Here is a 19,629-nt window from a genome sequence, read left to right as displayed (position 1 = left end):
GGGACAGGGGACGTTCCCGCACCTGAGGGAGCTCGCCCTTGCCTGAGGACACACTCCAGGAAAGCCTGCACCCCGGCCCACAGAACCTTCACTCCTCCCCCTCCCTCTCCCCTTCCGCCTCCCCTCCCTTCTCTCTCCTCCTTCTCCCCCTCCTCCCCCCTACCCCCTCGTATCCCCCCCATCCAGCCTTGAACCGCTGAGGGGGAGGGGCTGGGCAGGGGCAGTGTTTGCTCTCCATCCCAGCCCTTCAGAGACTCTCTTGCTGTCACAGAGTGGGATGGGGGGCCTAGGGGTCCTTTTCTCCCGACAGACACAGTCCAGCAGAAGCCCCCACACCTGGCCCCCAGAACCTGGAGTAGGAGGGATGGGAGGCACATGTTCCCAAAGTCTGACCCTGGGAGTGAGGGGGAGGAGGGCACTCCCACTTCCACCCTTCAGGCCCCAGACCCGTGTATGTACCTGTTGAGAGACAACATCGTAATGGTCATTGATTTAGGCAAGAGTCTGCAAACTGGTCTTGTAAACAGAAGACAGTGAACATTTTCATCTTTGCAGCCCATTTGGAACCTGTCTCTGGATCAGCTACTCACCTCTACCTTTGTAGTGCAAAAGCAGCCAAAGACAACGTGCAAAGGATGGGGGACTAGACTTGGCCCCTGTGCTGATGTGCTAACCCCAGATTTCGGGTATATATGATGTCCCAGATATGGATGCCCCATCCCCTAGGGAATCATCTCCAAGGTGTCTCAGCTGTGTGTTGAAGAGCCAGAAAGGTGCCCCGTCCCACCTGTGGCTCTGGGTGGAGTGAATGTGACAGGATGTGGGTCCTACAGGTGTGGGCCCTGCTCCACTCCTTTCTGTAGAGTGGGCTCCTTGGATTAAAGGGGCCAGAAGGGACGCTCCATGAAGACACAGGTGGGATGCAGCATCTCTGGCGTCAGGATCTGGGCCACCTGCCTGTGCAGCTTGTTTGTTCCCTGTGGCCCTGCTCACGCCAATGCCAGAAGAATCGTTTCTATCTTAGGACCACGGTACCTGTCTGGCTTACTGACGCTCACTATAGAAAACTCGGATATCCCATGGCCAGAGGCCTCATCTCTACTGGGCCCCAGGACCATCCCAGGAGCCACTTTTCAATCCTGTGAATTTCCCTCTGCTGGTGTCATGGCCTTGCTTCTGACCCTCTGGGTCTGTGTCATAATCCTCCAGTCAGGAATTCCATGAATTCCACACAGCACCTTTTCCTACCACAGACAGCTCTAGTATCATAGGTTCTATGGGGTTGTAGGGCCCTAGTGGCAGGTGCAGCCACACTCATTCATTCCCGTGTTGTCTATGACTACTTCTGTGCTACAACAGTAGAGCTGAGTAGTTGCAACAGGCTTTGATCTGCAAAGTCTGAAATATTTAATATAGAGCCTTTTCCAGAAAGTCTTCAGACCAGGCTGTTCATAAATGGAGAGAAGATGGGGATCACACCCCTGCATCCTCTAAGGTTTTGAGGTGGATACTAATCCTGGATAAGATACTGTTTCAGCATTCTATTTAGAGAAAAGGAAAGACAGTCTGAGAACATTGTACTTGAATTCCCTACTACATTGCCGACACCCCACAAGTAACTCAATAATTGTAAATATTTTCCATTCCTGTTACAAATCTGGGGAATGTGAAATGACCACTCTGTGGATCTGTTGACCAATGACACCACTGTGACAAGACTTGGGATAAGTGTGTATTCATCACCTGGCCCCTCGTGCACCACTTCAATAACAGGGTGACTGTGATGATGCTTCAGATCCCCATGGATGGTGTGAACTCACACACCAGGTCCAATAGGAATGTGTGGGTGATTTCTGCTTCCCAGTGCACACTTACCCAAGTAAATGGTGAAATGGCCAAAAGGCCAGAAGGACTTTTGCACTTGCTGTCCTGTTGATAGGTCCCTCCTGATTGGAATCTGGCCTGTCCATCTAGTAATACATTCTGAGATGTGGCTCAGTTCTGAAAACGGGGCAAAGGATCCAGACTTTTTGTTGGGATGGCTGCTTTCAGCCTCCTGATCATCCATCCTTGTGTTTTGTCTTTGTTTGTTTCATTATTTAAATCCAGCAGTGATTGCAGGCGTGGCTGCCCATTGATTTTGCCTGTAGGATCACTCCATTCTGTTAGCCATAATCATAGCTCTCGGTGTTTGATGCCCTGGCTGGCGTTCCGATCTTCCTAGTTATCTTGATCATTGCACCTCCTTGGCTTCTGACATAGAGCACCTCCACCTGGCATCTATTATTTCAACATTTTCTAGCCCTATTACCTCTGGAAGGCCATTGGGGGAACGCCACCTCCTGCCGCCATTTCTGACCTTGAGCAAAAGTCATCATTGAGGGGCCGGCCAGGTGGCATAGTAGTAAAGTTCGGGCTGCTCCACTTAGGCAGCCTGGGGTTCGCAGGTTCGGATCCCAGGGTGGACCTATGCACCACTCATGAAGCCATGCCATGGTGGCATCTGACATACAAAATAGAGGAAGATTGGCAGGGATGTTAGCTCTGGGACAATCTTCTTCCAGCAAAAAGAGGAAGATTGGCAACAGATCTTAGCTCAGGTCCAATCTTCCTCACCAAAAAAAAAAAAAAATCGTCATTGAGCTTTTTGAGAATTCTGATGCCCTTCTCATCTATGCTTTCCTCATAGGCTTGGGAAACACAGCTCTTCAGGCTTTCCCATGGAGCACCGCTGACTGGACACTTCTGCCTTTTCATATTCTTTCCACCCTGGCATGTTCACTTCTCTGAGCCATTTGATTCCTTCCTCTACTATGTGCTTCAGAAATTTGCAATTTTCTATGTCACGTTGTGTGGGCAATCCCTTTTTCCAATCTTCCAAGACCCATCCTAGTAGCAGACTAGCACCGTCACCCAGGGCCTTGCTAAATCCTATGACCCATAATTGTAAACCCTCCTTTCTCCAAATCTCCCCACCCCCATGGTGATCCAGCTTCCTCCGGAGCAGCCCCTACATTCTGTCTCATCTCCCCGCGGGACGCTGGACTAGATTCTGACGTTCCTCTGGCATCTAGGCTTCTCCTCCCTGGGTGCCTGTCATGCCCCTGGAAAGGTTATGGGCTGACTGATGCTGGGTATTGGCCTGGTGTACAGAGGGGACATGTCTGTGCATGTGTGGTTTCTTCCCAGGCAGAGACCTCCTTCTCCACCTCAAGCAAGGGAGGGGCACCAGCCTTTAGCTGGTGAGGGTGAGGGGCCAGGCAGGGGCAGTCCTTACTCTGCCATGCCAGCCCCTGCTGTCACAGAGATGGAGGGATGCCTAGGAGCTCTCTTCACCCTAGCCCAAACATGACCTGTGTTTTTCCTTCACAGATGATCACACTCTTTGTTATAACTTCACTGTCATTCCTAAGCACAGACCTGGACAACCATGGTGTGAGGTTCTAGGTGAGGTCAATGGAAACAAGTTTCTTGAGTATCACTGTGGTAGTGAGGTCAAACCCGTCGGTCCTCTGGGGATGAAGGTGAATGCCACAGACACCTGGAAGGGACAGTCAGAAGCTCTGAGAGACCTGATGGAAGAGCTCAAACAGAAGCTGCTTGACGTTAAACCACCGATTTCCACAACCAGCGGTAAGTCTGAAAGGCTCAGGGCAGAAGTAGAACAGTTTCTGTGGGAGAGGAAGCCATTGTGTTTATGTAAAGATTGGAAGTTGGTCCCACACAGGAGGCCCAGCATCCAGGGCAGACAGAGAGGACAAAGCAGGACCAGGAGATATGAAGGGGACCTGAGGAGTGGACACCACGTTGGGGAAAGGATTGTCAAGACCAAAGGCTGACCTCTTTCCATGGGGGGGGGGCAGATCCTCTCATCCTGCAGGGCTGGATGACATGTCCCTGTAAAGCCAATGGATGCACCAGCCCATCCTGGCATTTTGTTGTGTGTGGCTCGGGTGACAGAACCTGTACAGTGGTTGAGACGTTGGACAATGACAAAGATCTGGTGAAATCCCTCAGGAATATCTCAAATGGAGACTGCAGAATCTGGTTTGAGCAATTTTTGGTGCACTGGGGGAAAATGCTGGAGACAACAGGTAACTGAGAAGAGGAGAGACTGGTGCTTTTCTTGAATGAGGTGACCTACCACTCCTTGTGTGTGTGTGTGTGTGTGTGTGTGTGTGTGTGTGTGTGTCTGTGTGTCTTCTGTGTTTGTGTGTGTTTGAGAAAGTGATTCATCCATGGTTAGTTCTTCTCAGGAGAAGAAGGGCCATAGGTAGGTTCCACCTCCTCCTTTCCCTTCTCACCTCCTGACTTCTCTTCCTCGCTGCACATCCCTCTGGTCCACTCACCGTGGATCTTGCTGACCCCAAACATGAGGGCATCATTCTGTTTTCAGACCTTGTCTTCCTAGAGTTTCCTCTCCTTAGCCTCCTTTTTCTTTTTCTTCTCTATTTCTTGAAATATTTCAATATCTCCTCAAATATCAGCTCCTGAGAGGACTTCTCTACCAAAATCCTGATATGTCACCTCATCTTCTGTCACAGCAGGAGTATTGGTTACATTGTAAGCCTTGCTTCCCCCATTGCCTGTATGAGTCCCCTGGGGACAGGGCCCATCTCCTCTCTCCCTTCCTAGTTCAGGGCCTGTCACAGCGGCTGCCACAAGTAGAAGGGTAGACAATGTCTGCATTGTAGGATTTTCTGGGGCAGCAGGAGCTGAAGAGGAGTCTCCTTAGAGGAGATTGGGGTCTGGACAAGGCCTTTCACTCTTCCTTTCCATTTCAGCATCACCAGCCACAGCTCCAGCTTCAACCCAATCCAAGGCCATGACTATCACACCCATCACCTGGATCCTCTCGGTGACTTTCTCCTGCTCTCTTCTCCTGGGCCTCCTAGGCTGTGTCCTTTAGAGTAACAGGTACTGAGACCACATTGAGAGGGAGGGTCAGATAGCTCGCAGTGAGGACAGGGAATAGGGAATTCCCTGCCCAAACCATACCCCCTCACTGCACTTCCTCATCGTGGCAATGAGACCAAGAGAATAAGACCTCATGTCACTGAATAGCAATAACTTGGAAAAGCTTGACCCTGAGTTCTCATGTCTCATCACTGGTAAGGCCTCTGAGAAAGAGGAGGGGCCCACACCAAGGCTTAGGGCCTGTTGATAAAGGGGTTTAGCAAAGTCAGGCCTGACTCAGACCAGATCCTCTTTTTGGGAGAGTCTCCTTGGTCCCAGCAAGAGGTGGTGCAGGGGCAGCATGCACACGAGTCGTGGGCAGTACTCACATTTGAGTCAGAGCCACATGGTGTCTTCACAGGGTGTGTGAAGGGGAAGGGGACTCATCCAGAGGGCTAAGAGGAGAGGGGCCTGGGTCTCATCCCAGGAAGAGGAGTGCGTACCTTGAAGACTCAACTCAAAAAGCAGGAGTTCAGGGCTGAACTCTCACAGAAAGTACCTTGGGTCACAGCAGGTGAGGCAGGAGGTGAATGGTAGAGTCTACGTAGGTGAGATTAGGAGGAGGCCAGTTCTCCAGGGAACAAGGGGAATTCTGGCTTAGCCTGTGGTGTGCACCTGGCAGCCAGCCTCCTGCAGACCCCAGATCCTGAGTCACTGAGTGGCCCCTGCCTGGAGCAGAGGTGACTCTGGAGAGAGGTGGGACTGAGCTGCTGTTGATGCTCACAGCTGAGCTGGACCAGATGGATGAGGCGGGAACAGGGACCCTCGCACTGAGAGCTATGTGTGCTGCCAGCTAAGAGGCTGGGGGAGAAGGAAAAGGAGGGCGTTTGCTTGCACCCTTCCCCGTGGCTACAGGTATCAGGATACAGGCGCTTCTCTTCCGTCAGAGGTCCCACCAGGTCCTTTAGGGCCTCCCAGAGGGAGAATCAGGACCTGAGGACAGGGAGCAGATTGATTCATTATGCACTCTAGTCCTGAGCCTAAAATGAATGATGTCAGGGCCTGGGGCTGCCTGTGATGAGGTAAAGGGAAGAGGAGGTTGGGACAAGCTGTTGGACCCAGGGTGGGGGTGATGAGTGGGGGGAATACATGACCCTCAGAGAGGGCGAGGCTCAAGATGGGGAGTGACTGGGGAGCTGACCCAGGAGAGCTGACCCATGACCCAGGATTTCCTCAGCCACTTGGACTAACACTGTTTCTTTTCTGAAGGTTGACAGTCCTACAAAGAAGGCCCTGAGAGTGTTGTCTATGTCAGTGACTCTGCCCTTTGGTCGGCCGCCTTTGGATCGCTCGCTGTTCATTTCTAGCCCACCAGGAGTTCAGCCCTCACAAATCCAGAGACCACCATCACATCACAATGAGACAGTTGATACAACATCTCAGGTCCCTAACTGCATTTAGCAATTGTCCCATTCAGCACTTTTGCTGAGCATATTATGCCACTTGCTCTTGGGGCTCAGTATTGGAATTCCTGTACTTCGCTTGAACTGCTCGAACAAGAAATCTCAACAGAGAACATTTTCCATCTTCTCCTTAGATTGTGGAAAAACAGATTCTTCTCTGCATTGTGAGCCTCTTCTTGCAAATGATATTGCCAGAAAAACATTGTGTGAGACTACAGAACTTCAGAGAGATTTTCTCTATCCTGAGAGAAAACCTCATTAACTTTTCAATAGAACAAGGTGATATTTATGATTGTTTCCTTGTAATTTATTACCCTATAGTGATATTTAAATAAACCTCTCTTTCTAAAAAACTTAATTATTTGGAAATGTTTTTTTATCACTCAGTAGAGAATTCATGGCATTTCATTCTTCTTCCACACTGTGGGGCAAATATACTAGTGATTCTGCTAGATTTCTTGTGGAAACAGAGAATTTAAGGATCACTCCTAAAATAACAAGCAGTCCTGCTGTCTGTCTCAAATATTATCCTGATACCCTGATACAAAAAAAAATGTTCTGGGACTTAAGCAAGGAGAATCTTTCTGATTTCACTGCAGATCTCCCACCCCAGCAGTGACTTTCCTATGATCCTTCCACCCTGACTCTCCTCCTTCAATGAGAAGTCAGTCTGCACGGCAGGAACAGCTCTACTTATAATGTTGTTTTATTTCCCCTTGGACAAAGGATCAATATCCAGAATATATAAAGAGCTCCTACAAATAAATTGGAACAAGCCTGATTCTTCAAAGATACAGGGCAAATGATGTGAGGAGTTAATACATGGCAAATAAGCCTAGGAAAAGATTGTAAATCTCACAAATAATCAAGAATACTGTGATTAGAAGGAGAATGAGCTACCCCCACATGCCCATGAGAGTGGGAAATATTTTTAACTATATCAACACTTACTAGAGAACAGGAAATGGAATACCAGGAATTCTCTTGCACTGTTGATATGAATCAACCTTAAAACACTGTATAATTTTGCACTATCTAGTAGGGTGAAAGATATGCTTATCCTACCTCACAGCTGTCTCAGTGTTCCTTCCAGTCTTACAAATATGTATCAAAGAGCCTGTAGCTATATGGCCGTTTATTGTAGTGGTATTGCCATAGCAAAATATAGCAACAACCTAAATTTCCACAGAAAAGGAGCAAATATTAAAAATGTTAGTGAAACATTTCTCTTCCTCTCTGCAACAGATTTGATCATCTGAACCACTGCCCAAAATCAAAAACCCAAAAGGCTGGATGAAAAAATTTTACATCTTTCAAATGTATTAATGCGGACTTCTGATAGACATACAATCAAACTGGCCACCTCAATATAAATCTCTCCACTTTCCTGTAAAGATTACACAGATCAACAAAAGGAGCAAAGTAAACACTCCTCCCCCACATCTTCAGCACGAGGAGGAGACTGAAAATCCCTAAACTCATCAGACCCCTTAGCTAGAAAGGACAATGTTGGTGAAAATTGAACGGGGTCTGAGGGGTAGGTGGCAGGAATGTCTCGGCATGAAATCTGTTCTGGTGACTGTATTATTGCAATCTAGGAGATGTCCTGGTTTGTAAGAAACATGCACTAAAGTGTTTGGCCATGATGAGACATCAGAGAGATAGCTTGCTCTGAAATATTTCTGGAGGAGAATTTTCTGCAATTTTAGCAACTTTTTGTACATTTTTGCTCTTATCAAAAAATGTTTTAAACAGTAATCAAAAACCTCCCAAATAATAAAAGTTCAGGACCAGATGACTTCTCTGGAGGATTCTACCAAACTTTCAAAGAAGATTTAATACCTAACCTTCTCAAACTATTCCAAAAAATTGAAGAAGATGGAACACTTCCTAACACATTTTATGAGGTCAATATCACCCTGTTCCCAAGCCAGACAAGTACAACACAAAAAAGGAAAATTACAGGCCAATATCACTGATGAACATAGATGCAAAAATCCTCAACAAAATATTGGCAAACCAAATACAGCAATACATTGGGGCCGGCCCCGTGGCTTAGCGGTTAAGTGCGCACGCTCCGCTACTGGCGGCCCAGCTTCGGATCCCGGATGCGCACCGATGCACCGCTTCTCCAGCCATGCTGAGGCTGCATCCCACATACAGCAACTAGAAGGATGTGCAACTATGACATACAACTATCTACTGGGGCTTCGGGGGGGAAAAAAAGGAGGAGGATTGGCAATAGATGTTAGTTCTGAGCCAGTCTTCCTCAGCAAAAAGAGGAGGATTAGCATGGATGTTAGCTCAGGGCTGATCTTCCTCACAAAAAAAATAAATAAGCAAATACAACAATACATTAAAAGGATAATACACCATGATCAAGTGGGATTTATACCAGGGACGCAGGGATGGTTCAACATCTGCAAACCAATCAATGTTTGGTAAAAAAACAAAAACCTAGATAAAATATCTAGGAATAAAAACAAAAACCTAGATAAAATATGTAGGAATAAATTTAACTAAGGAGATGAAAGACCTATACAATGAAAACTATAAGACGTTATCGAAAGAAATCGATGATGACAAAAGGAAATGGAATGATATTCCATGCACATGGATTGGAAGAACAAACATGGTTAAAATGTCCATACCACTAAAGTAAAGTAAGTAAGTAAAGTAATATACAGATTCAGTGCAATACCAATAAGAATCTCAATGACATTCTTTACAGAAATAGAAGAAAATATCTTAAAATTCATATGGGGCAAAAAAAGACCCCAAATAGCTAAAGTAATACTGAGAAAAAAGAACAAAGCTGGAGGCATCACAATCCCTGACTTCAAAATGTACTACAAAGCTATAGTAATCAAAATAGCATGGTATTTGTACAAAAACAGACACACAGATCAATGGAACAGAATTGAAAGTCCAGAAATAAAACCACACGTCTGTGGACAGCTAATCTTTGACAAAGGAGCTAAGAACATACAATGGAGAAAGGAAAGTCTCTTCAATAAATGGTGTTGGGAAAACTAGACAGCCACATGCAAAAGAATGAAAGTAGACCATTATCTTTCACCATACACAAAGATTAACTCAAAATGGATCAAAGACTTGAAGGTAAGACGTGAAACCATAAAACTCCTGGAAGAAAATACAGGCAGTACACTCTTTGACATCGGTCTTAGAAGGATCTTTTTCAATAGCATGTCTACTTGGGCAAGGGAAACAAAAGAAAAAATAAACAAGTGGGACTTCATCAGACTAAAGAGCTTCTGCAAGGCAAAGGAAACCAGGATCAAAATAAAAAGACAACCCACCAATTGGGAGAAAATATTTGCAAATCATATATCCTACAAGGAGTTAATCTCCAGAATGTACAAAGAACTCACACAACTCAACAACAACAACAAAACAACCCGATCAAAAAATGGGCAGTGGGGGGCCGGCCTGGTGGTGCAGCGGTTAAGTGTGCATGCTCCGCTGTAGCGGCCCAGGGTTCACAGGTTCAGATCCCAGGTGCGCACCAACACACCACCTGTCAAGCCATGCTGTGGCAGTGTCCCGTATAAAGTAGAGGAAGATGGGCACAGATGTTAGCCCAGGGCCGATCTTCCTCAGCAAAAAAGAGGAGGATTGGCATTGGATGTTAGCTCAGGGCTAGTCCTGCTCACAAAAATAAAAAAGGGCAGTGGATATGAACAGACATTTGTCCGAAGGAGATATATGGATGGCCAATAGCCACATGAAAAGATGTTCAACATCACTAATCATTAAGGAAATGTAAATCAAAACTACAATGACATATCACCTTACACCTATTAGAATAACTATCATCACCAGGACAAAAAACAACAAATGTTGGAGAGGATGTGGAGAAAAGGGAACACTCATGCACTGCTGGCGGGAATGCAAGCTGGTGCAGCCTCTATGGAAAACAGTATGGAGATTCCTCAAAAATCTAAAAATCAAAATACCATATGACCCAGCTATCCCACTACTGGGTATTTATTGAAAGAACTTGAAATCAACAATTCAAAGAGACTTCTGCACCCCTGTGTTCATTGCAGCATTATTCACAATAGCCAAGACATGGAAGCAACCCAAGTGCCCAGTGGTGGATGAATGGATAAAGAAGATGTGGTATATATATACGATGGACTGCTACTCAGCCATAAAACAAAGACAAAATCATCCTATTTGCAACAACATGGATGGACCTTGAGGGTATTATGTTAAACGAGATAAGCCAGACAGAGAGAGACAAACACCATATGATTTTATTCATATGTGGAAGGTAAACAAATACATGGACAAAGAGAACAGATTAGAGGTTACCAGAGGGGAAGGGGGTTGGGGGTGGGCATAAGGGGTAAAGGGGCACATATATGGTGGCTGACAAATAATAATGTTCAACTGAAATTTCACAGTGTTATAAACTATTATGATGCCAATAAAAAATAAATAAATAACTTAAAAAAATAAAAAAAATCAAGACCCAACTCTATGCTGCCTACAAGAAAACCCACTTTATATATAAAACATAGGTAAGTTAAAAGGAAAAGGATGGAAAAGGATAAACATGCAAATAATAACAAAAGTTGAGCAGTGTATGAATATCAGAAAAAGTAAACTTCCAAATAAGGAACATTACTAGAGATGCAGAGTGCCATTGTTCAATGATAAATGGATCGATTTATCAAGAAGATGCAACAATCCTAAATTTTTATGCACCTACTAAGAAATTTTCTATATATATAAACAAAAACTGAAAGGAGAAATAGACAAATGCACAGTTAAAATTGGAGACTTTCCACACTCCTTTCTAAGCAGTTGGTAGACTAAGTTAACAAAAAAAAAAATCAGTATAGATTGTGCACAGTGATAGCAAAATGGAGTAACGTATGTCGGGACTTCTAAAACAGACTCTTATTACCCGGGATGGTTTGAAACTTCGTTGGCCAAGATGGGGAAATTTTGATATTTCAAAATTAGTTTATTTATGCACACAATTAGAAAAAGGTTACAAAACTAGGCAAAATGAATGGGAAGCCTATTTTAATTGGTACCTAGAGGCCTCTATGAGAAATGCTGAAAAAGTTGCTTCCTTTCAGGTAGTTAACTGGAAACTTTCAGAAGCTGATTCAGATGTCTGTAAGAAACTTTTAGAACTAGAAAAATCGGCCCAAGCTTCACAAACTCTTCCTCCTCCTCCAACTCCTTCTGCCCCACCTTCTTTGACTCCTCCTCCCTTATACCCTTCCGTGGCTGAACTCCATTTCGCACCCCCCCAGACCCTGAGCCTCCCTCAGACATCTCAGAGCCCAGTCCACCACCCAAAGCCCCACTTGACCCCATGCTCTTACTGTCCCATTTAAGATGAAGCTGGGGAGACAGGAATCTCCCAAACTTTCTTTACCCCCTGTCAAAAGCTGAATTATGGGACATAGCCAGGTAGTTTCCCAGTGAATATCCCCACAAGTTTGCTGAAGAATTTAACATTGTGATCTAAAAGCCTAAATCCTTAGCTATTAAAAAGATTCCTGGACATTCCATGGTAGATACTGAGAAAGACAAAGGAAACTATTTGGTCAATGCAGCTGCTAATAGGTAACCTTCCAAAAGGAAAAACCTGTCTGAGAACTCTCCTTATCACCTCCACTCAAAATAGTTACAGGAGACCTTAACTTGGGCATTCTTCAGGAGGCCCAAAAATTAACCTCTGAACAAGAAAGAAAATACTAGACTGAAAAAGGCTGCCAATTTAACACTAAAATCAACCTTTGGTATGGCCCTAACAACCTGGTATGGTCCTCCCTGACCGCCTCCAGGAACAAATCCTTGGTTATATACATGACTTGACCCATTGGAGTTCAGATAAAATGATACCTTGGGGAAAGCCTAACCTTTACCTCAAGTAGCTTCTTATGTCTATAATAAATGTCAAATCTGTCCTAAACGTAATCCTGGAAAACCTAGCCACAGTTCTATGGAACATTTTCCCTTGCCATCTAGACCCTCTGAGGTATACCATTTCAGGGGCACAGATATGTTTTAGTAATGGTTTGTATGTTTTCCCATTGGGTTGAAGGTTTCCCATGTCATAGACTAAGGCCTCAGCAGTAGCAAAGATATAGTTGGAAAAAAATGATTCCAAATTGTGGAATTCCCTTGGAACTTCACAGTGACCAAGGGAGCCATTTTACAGGATAAATATTACAATCTATTTGTTACATTTGGGCAATAATGCCTCATTTTCACTGTGCCTATCCTCCTCAATCCTCTGGCCTTGTGGAATGAACCAATGGTATTATAAAAACCCAATTGGCAAAACTTATGGAATCTTTCCATCTTCCATGGCCAATGGCTCTCCCATTAGTATGTTAAATCTCAGATCCACTCCTTTTGGGAAACATGAACTTTCACCTTTTGAAATTATTACTGGGAAGCCAATGAGACTGGACCAAGGGGCTTATGAACCTAGTCTACTTAAAGGTGACATGACGACCTATTGTAAAGGCTCAACCCAATGGTAGCACTGGTAGAACAGTCTTTTCACAGTGCACTCCCAGGAGATGAAGACATTGAACACCACAGCTTACCACCTGGAGGCATGGCTTATTGGAAAATACACCTCCATAAGGACTCCCTGCAGCCTTGCTGGAAGGAACCGTATCAGATGTTGCTGACTAATCCTTGTGCTGCAAAGTTAAAAGCTATTGACTCACGGATTCATATTTCTCTTTTAATAAGGCTCCCACATCTACCACCCCTGACAAGACTTCTCAATCTGTGATCTTACAGTTATCAAAACATGCCCCAAAACAACAATCACCTGGATGAGAAGCAGACTACACCTAATGTAGACTGCGAATCCCAAGGCACAGGACCAGGCCTGTATTTCTAATCTTATGTCTTCCCCATCTAAATCTTTGTAATGCACAAATCATATACCTACATTATAACTGCTACAATAATCATACTCCTAAGTATGTTAGCAATTCTAATAGTCTTATGTGACACAGGTCCCTTCCTTGTGTTTTAGATTGCCTTTTTGATATTGTTTAACTATTGCCCTATTTTCCTTACCCACCTCAATGCTTCACTCCTTATTTTCACCTCCTCTAAATTGCATATAAAATAGGCTAAAACCTAATCATAAAAGTTTTAGTTCTAATAAGCCTGTCATAACAACCACCTGAAATCATTTAACTAAATCACCAATTAGTAGGCAACAAAACGTCTGGGATCTGGCTGAGAGCTGCCTAATGGTGCTTATTATGATAAGCTACCATCTACTTTGCACCACTTTATCTCACTGTTTCATCCCAACTCTACAGAAACTTGCAAAGAGTGCCAATCTTACCAATTGCTGGATATGCATCAGGACAAACCACACTCATGATGTTCCTGAACTGGTAGCATGGCCTCTGTCCTTAGAAGGTTGGAGGAATCTAACTAGAAAAGGCGTAGAATTTTCCTCTGGCATTTTTGAAACCACCTATTGACTGCACTCTGGAAGACAAGTCGCAGATATTACCTCACTTCACTGGGTACCTCCAGCTCACTATGGTGTCTCTCTCACCTGAATTTGGGTACTCACCCATAATCTTTCCTTGTGTACTGAAAATATAAATGGCACTGGGAAAACTCTGGGTCATTTACCACTCAATCTTTGTAACTTCACCCTTCTGTATTATTTTGTTGACCATGAATTCACACCTCGCTGGGGTTCAGAAAACCATTATGATGTTACATCCCTTGATGTGTCTCTATGGTGGGGACACTCCCAAAATAATGGAACTGGCAAATGGGAAGTTGATATACTCCCCTTAACAGGCACTCATCAGGGTACAGATCAAAAGTCAGGAGAATGGTGGAACTTAGGTAAAAACTCTAATAAAATTTATGACCCAATTGACCCTCAACAAAATTCAACTGGCCAATATCAATCTCATCTTTTGCTCCAAGTTTATAGAAATGTTCGTTGTTCCTATAACCATTCTCACACTACCAGTTCTGACTACCATGTCTCCTGTGAGAATGATTACATTTCTAACCATGAAATTCCCTCTTTTGAACCAAACAAAAGACTCTGGATGGACAGACCCACTTATGCCATATCTCTCGAAAACACTGGATAATTTATATATTTATTTATTTATTTATTTTATTGAGGTCATAATGGTTTATAACATTGTTAAATTTCAGTTGTACATTATTATTTGTCAGTCGCCATGTATATGTGCCCCTTTACCCCTTATATCCACCCCCCAACACACTTCCCCCTGGTAACCACAAATCTTTTCTCTTTGTCCATGTATTTATTTATCTTCCACATGAGTGAAATCATACGGTGTTTGTCTTTCTCTATCTGGCTTATTTCACTTAACATAATACACTCAAGGTCAATCCATGTTGTTGCAAATGGGACACTTTTGGTTTTTTTTATGGCTGAGTAGTAGTCCATTGTGTGTGTGTATATATATATATATACACCACATCTTCTTTATTCAGTCATCAGTCGATGGGCACTTGGGTTGCTTCCACATCTTGGCTATAGTGAATAATGCTGAAATGAACATAGAGGTGCATAAATCTCTTTGAATTGTTGATTTCAAGTTCTTTCGATAAATACCCGGTAGTGGGATAGGTGGATCGTATGGTATTTTGATTTTTACTTTTTTGAGAAATCTCCATACTGTTTTCCATAGTGGCTGTACCAGTTTGCATTCCCACCAGCAGTGTATGAAGGTTCCCTTTTCTCCACATCCTCTCCAACATTTGTTGTTTTTGTCTTGGTAATTATAGCCATTCTAACAGATCTAAGGTGACATGTCATTGTAGTTTTGTTTTGCATTTCCCTAATAATTAGTGATGTTGAACATCTTTTCATGTGCCTGTTGGCCTTCTGTATACCTTCGTTGGAAAAACGTCTGTTCATATCCACTGCTCAGTTTTTGAACAGGATGTTTGTTTTTTTGTTGTTGATTGTATGAATTCTTTATATATTTTGGATATTAACTCCTTGTCGGATGTATGATTTGCAAATATTTTCTCCAAGTTGGTGGGTTGTCTTTTCATTTTGAGCCTGGTTTCCTTTGCCTTGCAGAAGCTCTTTAGTCTGATGAAGTCCCACTTGTTTATTTTTTCTTTTGTTTCCCTTGTCTGTGTAGACACGGTGTTTGAAAAGATCCTTCTAAGACAGATGTCAAAGAGTGTGTTGCCTATATTTTCTTCTAGGAGTTTTATGATTTCACGTCTTACCTTCAAGTCTTAATCCATTTTGAATTAATTTGTATGGAGAAAGATAATTGTCGGGCAGGCCCCATGGCTTAGCGGTTAAGTGCGTGCGCTCCGCTACTGGCAGCCCCGGTTCAGATCCCAGGTGTGCACCGACGCACTGCTTCTCCAGCCATGCTGAAGCCGCGTCCCACATACAGCAACTAGAAGGATGTGCAGCTATGACATACAACTATCTACTGGGGCTTTGGGGGAAAAAGAAAGGAAGGAAGGAAGGAAGGAAGGAAGGAAGGAAGGAAGGAAGGAAGGAAGGAAGGAAGGAAGGAAGGAAGGAAGGAAGGAAGGAGGAAGGAAGGAAGGAAGAAAGAAAGAAAGAGCCCTATAAAAAAAAAAGAAAGAAAGAAAGATAATTGTCTACTTTCATTCTTTTGCATGTGGCTGTCCTGTTTTCCCAACACCATTTATTGAAGAGACTTTCCTTTCTCCATTGTATGTTCTTAGCTCCTTTGGCAAAGACTAGCTGTCCATAGATGTGTGGTTTTATTTCTGAGCTTTCAGTTCTTTCCCACCGATCTGTGCATCTTTTTTTGTACCACTACCGTGGTGTTTTGATTATTATAGCTTTGTAGTATTTTTTGAAGTCAGAGATTGTGATGTCTCCAGATTTTTTCATTTTTTTCAGAATTTCTTTAGCTGTTGGGGATCTTTTGTTGCCCAATATGAATTTCAGGATTGTTTGTTCTATTTCCGTGAGGAATGTCATTGGGATTCTGATTGGGATTGCACTGAATCTGTAGATTGCTTTAGGTAATATAGACATTTTGACTACGTTTATTCTTCCAATTCATGTGCATGGAATGTCTTTCTATTTCTTTATGTCTTCTTCCAATTCTCTCAATAATGTCTTATAGTTTTCATTGTATAAGTCTTTCACCTCCTTGGTTAAAACTATTCCTAGATATTTTATTCTTTTTGTTGAGGTTCTAAATGAGATAATATTCTTGAGTTCTTTCTGTTAGTTTATTATTAGAGTATAGAAATGAAACTGATTTTTGTAAGTTGATTTTGTACCCTGCAACTTTGCTGTAGTTGTTGATTATTTCTAATAGTTTTCCAATGGATTCTTTAGGGTTTGCTATATATAAAATCATATCACCTGCAAACAGCAAGAGTTTCACTTCTTCCTTGAAATTCGTATACCTTTTAGTTCTTTTTCTTGCCTAATTGCTCTGGCCAAAACCTCCATTACTATGTTGAATAAGAGTGGCAAGAGTGGGCACCCTTGTCTTGTTCCTGTTCTCAGAAAGATGGCTTTCAGCTTTTCCCCATTGAGTATGATGTTGGCTGTGAGTTTGTCATACATGACCTTTATTATGTTGAGGTACTTTCCTTCTATACCCATTTTATTGAGAGTTTTTATCATACATGGATGTTGGATCTTGTCAAATGCTTTCTCTGCATCTATTGAGATGATCATGTGGTTTTTATTCCTCTTTTTGTTAATGTAGTGTATCATTTTGATTGATTTGAGGATGTTGAACCATCCTTGCATCCTGGTATAAATCCCACTTGGTCACGGTGTATGATCCTTTTAATGTAGCACTCTATTTTGTTGGCCAATATGTTGTTGGGGATTTTTTAATCTATGTTCATCAGCAATATTGGCCTGTAATTTTCCTTCTTTGTGTTGTTCTTGTCTGGCTTTGGGATCAGGGTGATGTTGGCCTTGTAAAATGTGTTAGGAAGTATTCATCTTCTTCAGTTTTCTGGAATAGTTTGAGAATGATAGGTATTAAATCTTCTTTGAATGTTTGGTAGAATTCACCAGAGAAGCCATCTGGACCTGGACTTCTATTTTTTGGTAGGTTTTTGATTACTGTTTCAATCTCTTTTCTTATAATTGGTCTATTCAGATTCTCTATTTCTTCTTATTTCAGTTTGGGGAGGTTATGTGAGTCTAAGAGTTTATCCATTTCTTCTAGATTGTCCAATTTATTGGCATATAGTTTTTCACAGTATTCTCTTATAATCTTTTGTTTTTCTGTGGTATCCATTGTCATTTCTCCTCTTTAATTTCTAATTTTATTTATTTGAGCCTTCTCTATTACTTTCTTAGTGAGTCTGGCTACGAGTTTGTCAATTTTGTTTATCTTCTCAAAGAATCATCTCCTTTTTTCATTGATCCTTTCTACTGTTTTTTCGTTTTCAGTTTCAATTTGTACTCCAATTTTTATTATTTCCCTCCTTCTGTTGACTTTGGGCTTTGTTTGTTCAACATTTTATAGTGCTGTTAGGTGTGGTTCAAGATTACTTATTTGAGATTTTTCTTATTTGTTAAGTTGGGCCTGTATTGCTATGAGTTTCCCTCTTAGGACAACTTTTGCTGCATCCCATATGAGTTGGTATGGTGAATTTTCATTTTCACTTGTCTCTAGGTATTTTTTTATTTCTCTTTTAATTTCTTCAGTGATCCATTGGTTGTTCGGTGGTGTGTTGTTTAGTCTCCACATCTTTGCCCCTTTCCCAGTTTTTCCTTGTAGTTGATTTCTAGTTTCATAGCATTATGGTTGGAAAAGACACTTGATGTGATCAATCTTCTTAAATTTATTGAGGCTTTCCTTGTTTCCCAACATATGGTCTATCTTTGAGACTGTCCCGTGCGCACTTGAGAAGAACATGTATTCTGCTGTTTTTGGTTGGAGTGCTCTATATATATCTATTAAGTCCATCTGGTCTAGTTTTTCATTTAATCCCACTATTTCCTTGTTGAATTTCTGTCTGGATGATCTGTCCACCCATGTAAGTAGGGTGTTAAGGTCCCCTACTATTATTGTGTTGTTGTTAATATCTCGTTTTAGGTCAATTAATAGTTGCTTTATGTACTTTGGTGCTCCCGAGTTAGGTGCATATATATTTATAAGTGTTATGTCCTCTTGATGGAGTGTCTCTTTTATCATTATATACTGCCCCTCTTTGTCTCTCATGGCCTGTTTTATCTTGAAATCTACTTTGTCTGATATAAGCATGGCAACACCTGCTTTCTTTTGCTTGCCATTAGCTTGGAGTATCATCTTCCATCCCTTCACTCTGAGCTTGTGTTTGTCTTTAGAGCTGAGATGTGTTTCCTGGAGGCAGCATATTGTTGGGTCTTGTTTTTTAATCCATCCAGCCACTCTGTGTCTTTTGATTGGAGAATTCAATCCATTTCCATTTAGAGTGATTATTGATATATATGGGCTTAATTTTGCCATTTTATCACTTGTTTTCCAGTTTTATGTATTTCCCTTGGTTCTCATCCCATGTATTTCGGAGTGCCAATTCAATTTGGTGGTTCTCTATGATAGTTTTCTCATTATTTATCATTTGTGTCTCTGTGCTGATTTTTTGTTTAGTGGTTACTGTGAGGTTTATATAACAGATCTCATAGATGAGATAGTCCATTTTCTGATAGCCTCTTATTTCCTTAGTCTAAGGAGGTTCCATCCATTTCCTCTTTCCCATCTAAGTTATTGTTGTCACAACTTATTCCATTTTGTGTTGCGAGTTTGTGGTTAAAATGAAGTGATTATAGTTATTCTTGATGTTTTCCTTCCCATTATCTTTAATGTTATAATTAAGTGTTTGCTAACCTGTTCTGATAGAGAGCTGCAATTTTCTGACTTTGCCTATTAATCTCCTTGCTCAAGTCTTTGTAAACCTTTCCTCTTTTTTTCAGGTATGAAGGCCTACTTGATCATTTCTTGCCGGGGGGAGGGGGGTCTTGTGGGAATGAACTCCCTCAGCTTTTGTTTATCTGGGAAAGTTTTTATTTCTCCATCATATCTGAAGGATAATTTTCTCTGGATAGAGTATTCTTCGCTGAAGGTTTTTGTCTTTCAGAATTTTGAATATATCATTCCACTCTCTCCTACTCTAGTAAGGTTTCTGCTGAGAAATCCGTTGAAAGCCTGATAGGGGTTCCTTTGCAGGTTATTTTCTTGTGTCTCGCTGCTCTTAATATTTTTTCTTTGTCATTGACTTTTGCCAG

General features: G+C 42.4%; 1 protein-coding gene across 4 annotated transcripts in view; it reads left to right on the top strand.

The window, feature by feature from the left end:
* The window catches only part of LOC131399757 (UL16-binding protein 1-like), a 7,725-nt gene extending 1,022 nt beyond the window's left edge, over positions 1-6,703 (top strand). For 2 of the 4 annotated variants that reach the window (XR_009217219.1, XM_058534281.1), the window contains exons 2-5: positions 3,373-3,633; positions 3,864-4,094; positions 4,785-4,917; positions 6,166-6,703. Coding sequence is in view for 2 of the 4 variants with exons in the window: in XM_058534281.1 (XP_058390264.1) it covers positions 3,373-3,633; positions 3,864-4,094; positions 4,785-4,909 (617 nt within the window). In the remaining 2 variants the exon portion in view is untranslated. The remainder of the gene's footprint in view (positions 1-3,372; positions 3,634-3,863; positions 4,095-4,784; positions 4,918-6,165) is intronic. The other 2 variants (XR_009217218.1, XM_058534282.1) reach the window with 2 other exon arrangements.
* The last annotated feature ends 12,926 nt before the right edge of the window (positions 6,704-19,629 follow it).

Source organism: Diceros bicornis, chromosome 39 (genome assembly GCF_020826845.1).
Source record: "Diceros bicornis minor isolate mBicDic1 chromosome 39, mDicBic1.mat.cur, whole genome shotgun sequence".
Classification (NCBI taxonomy): Eukaryota; Metazoa; Chordata; class Mammalia; order Perissodactyla; family Rhinocerotidae; genus Diceros; species Diceros bicornis.
This window is presented reverse-complemented; position numbering and strand designations above follow the sequence as displayed.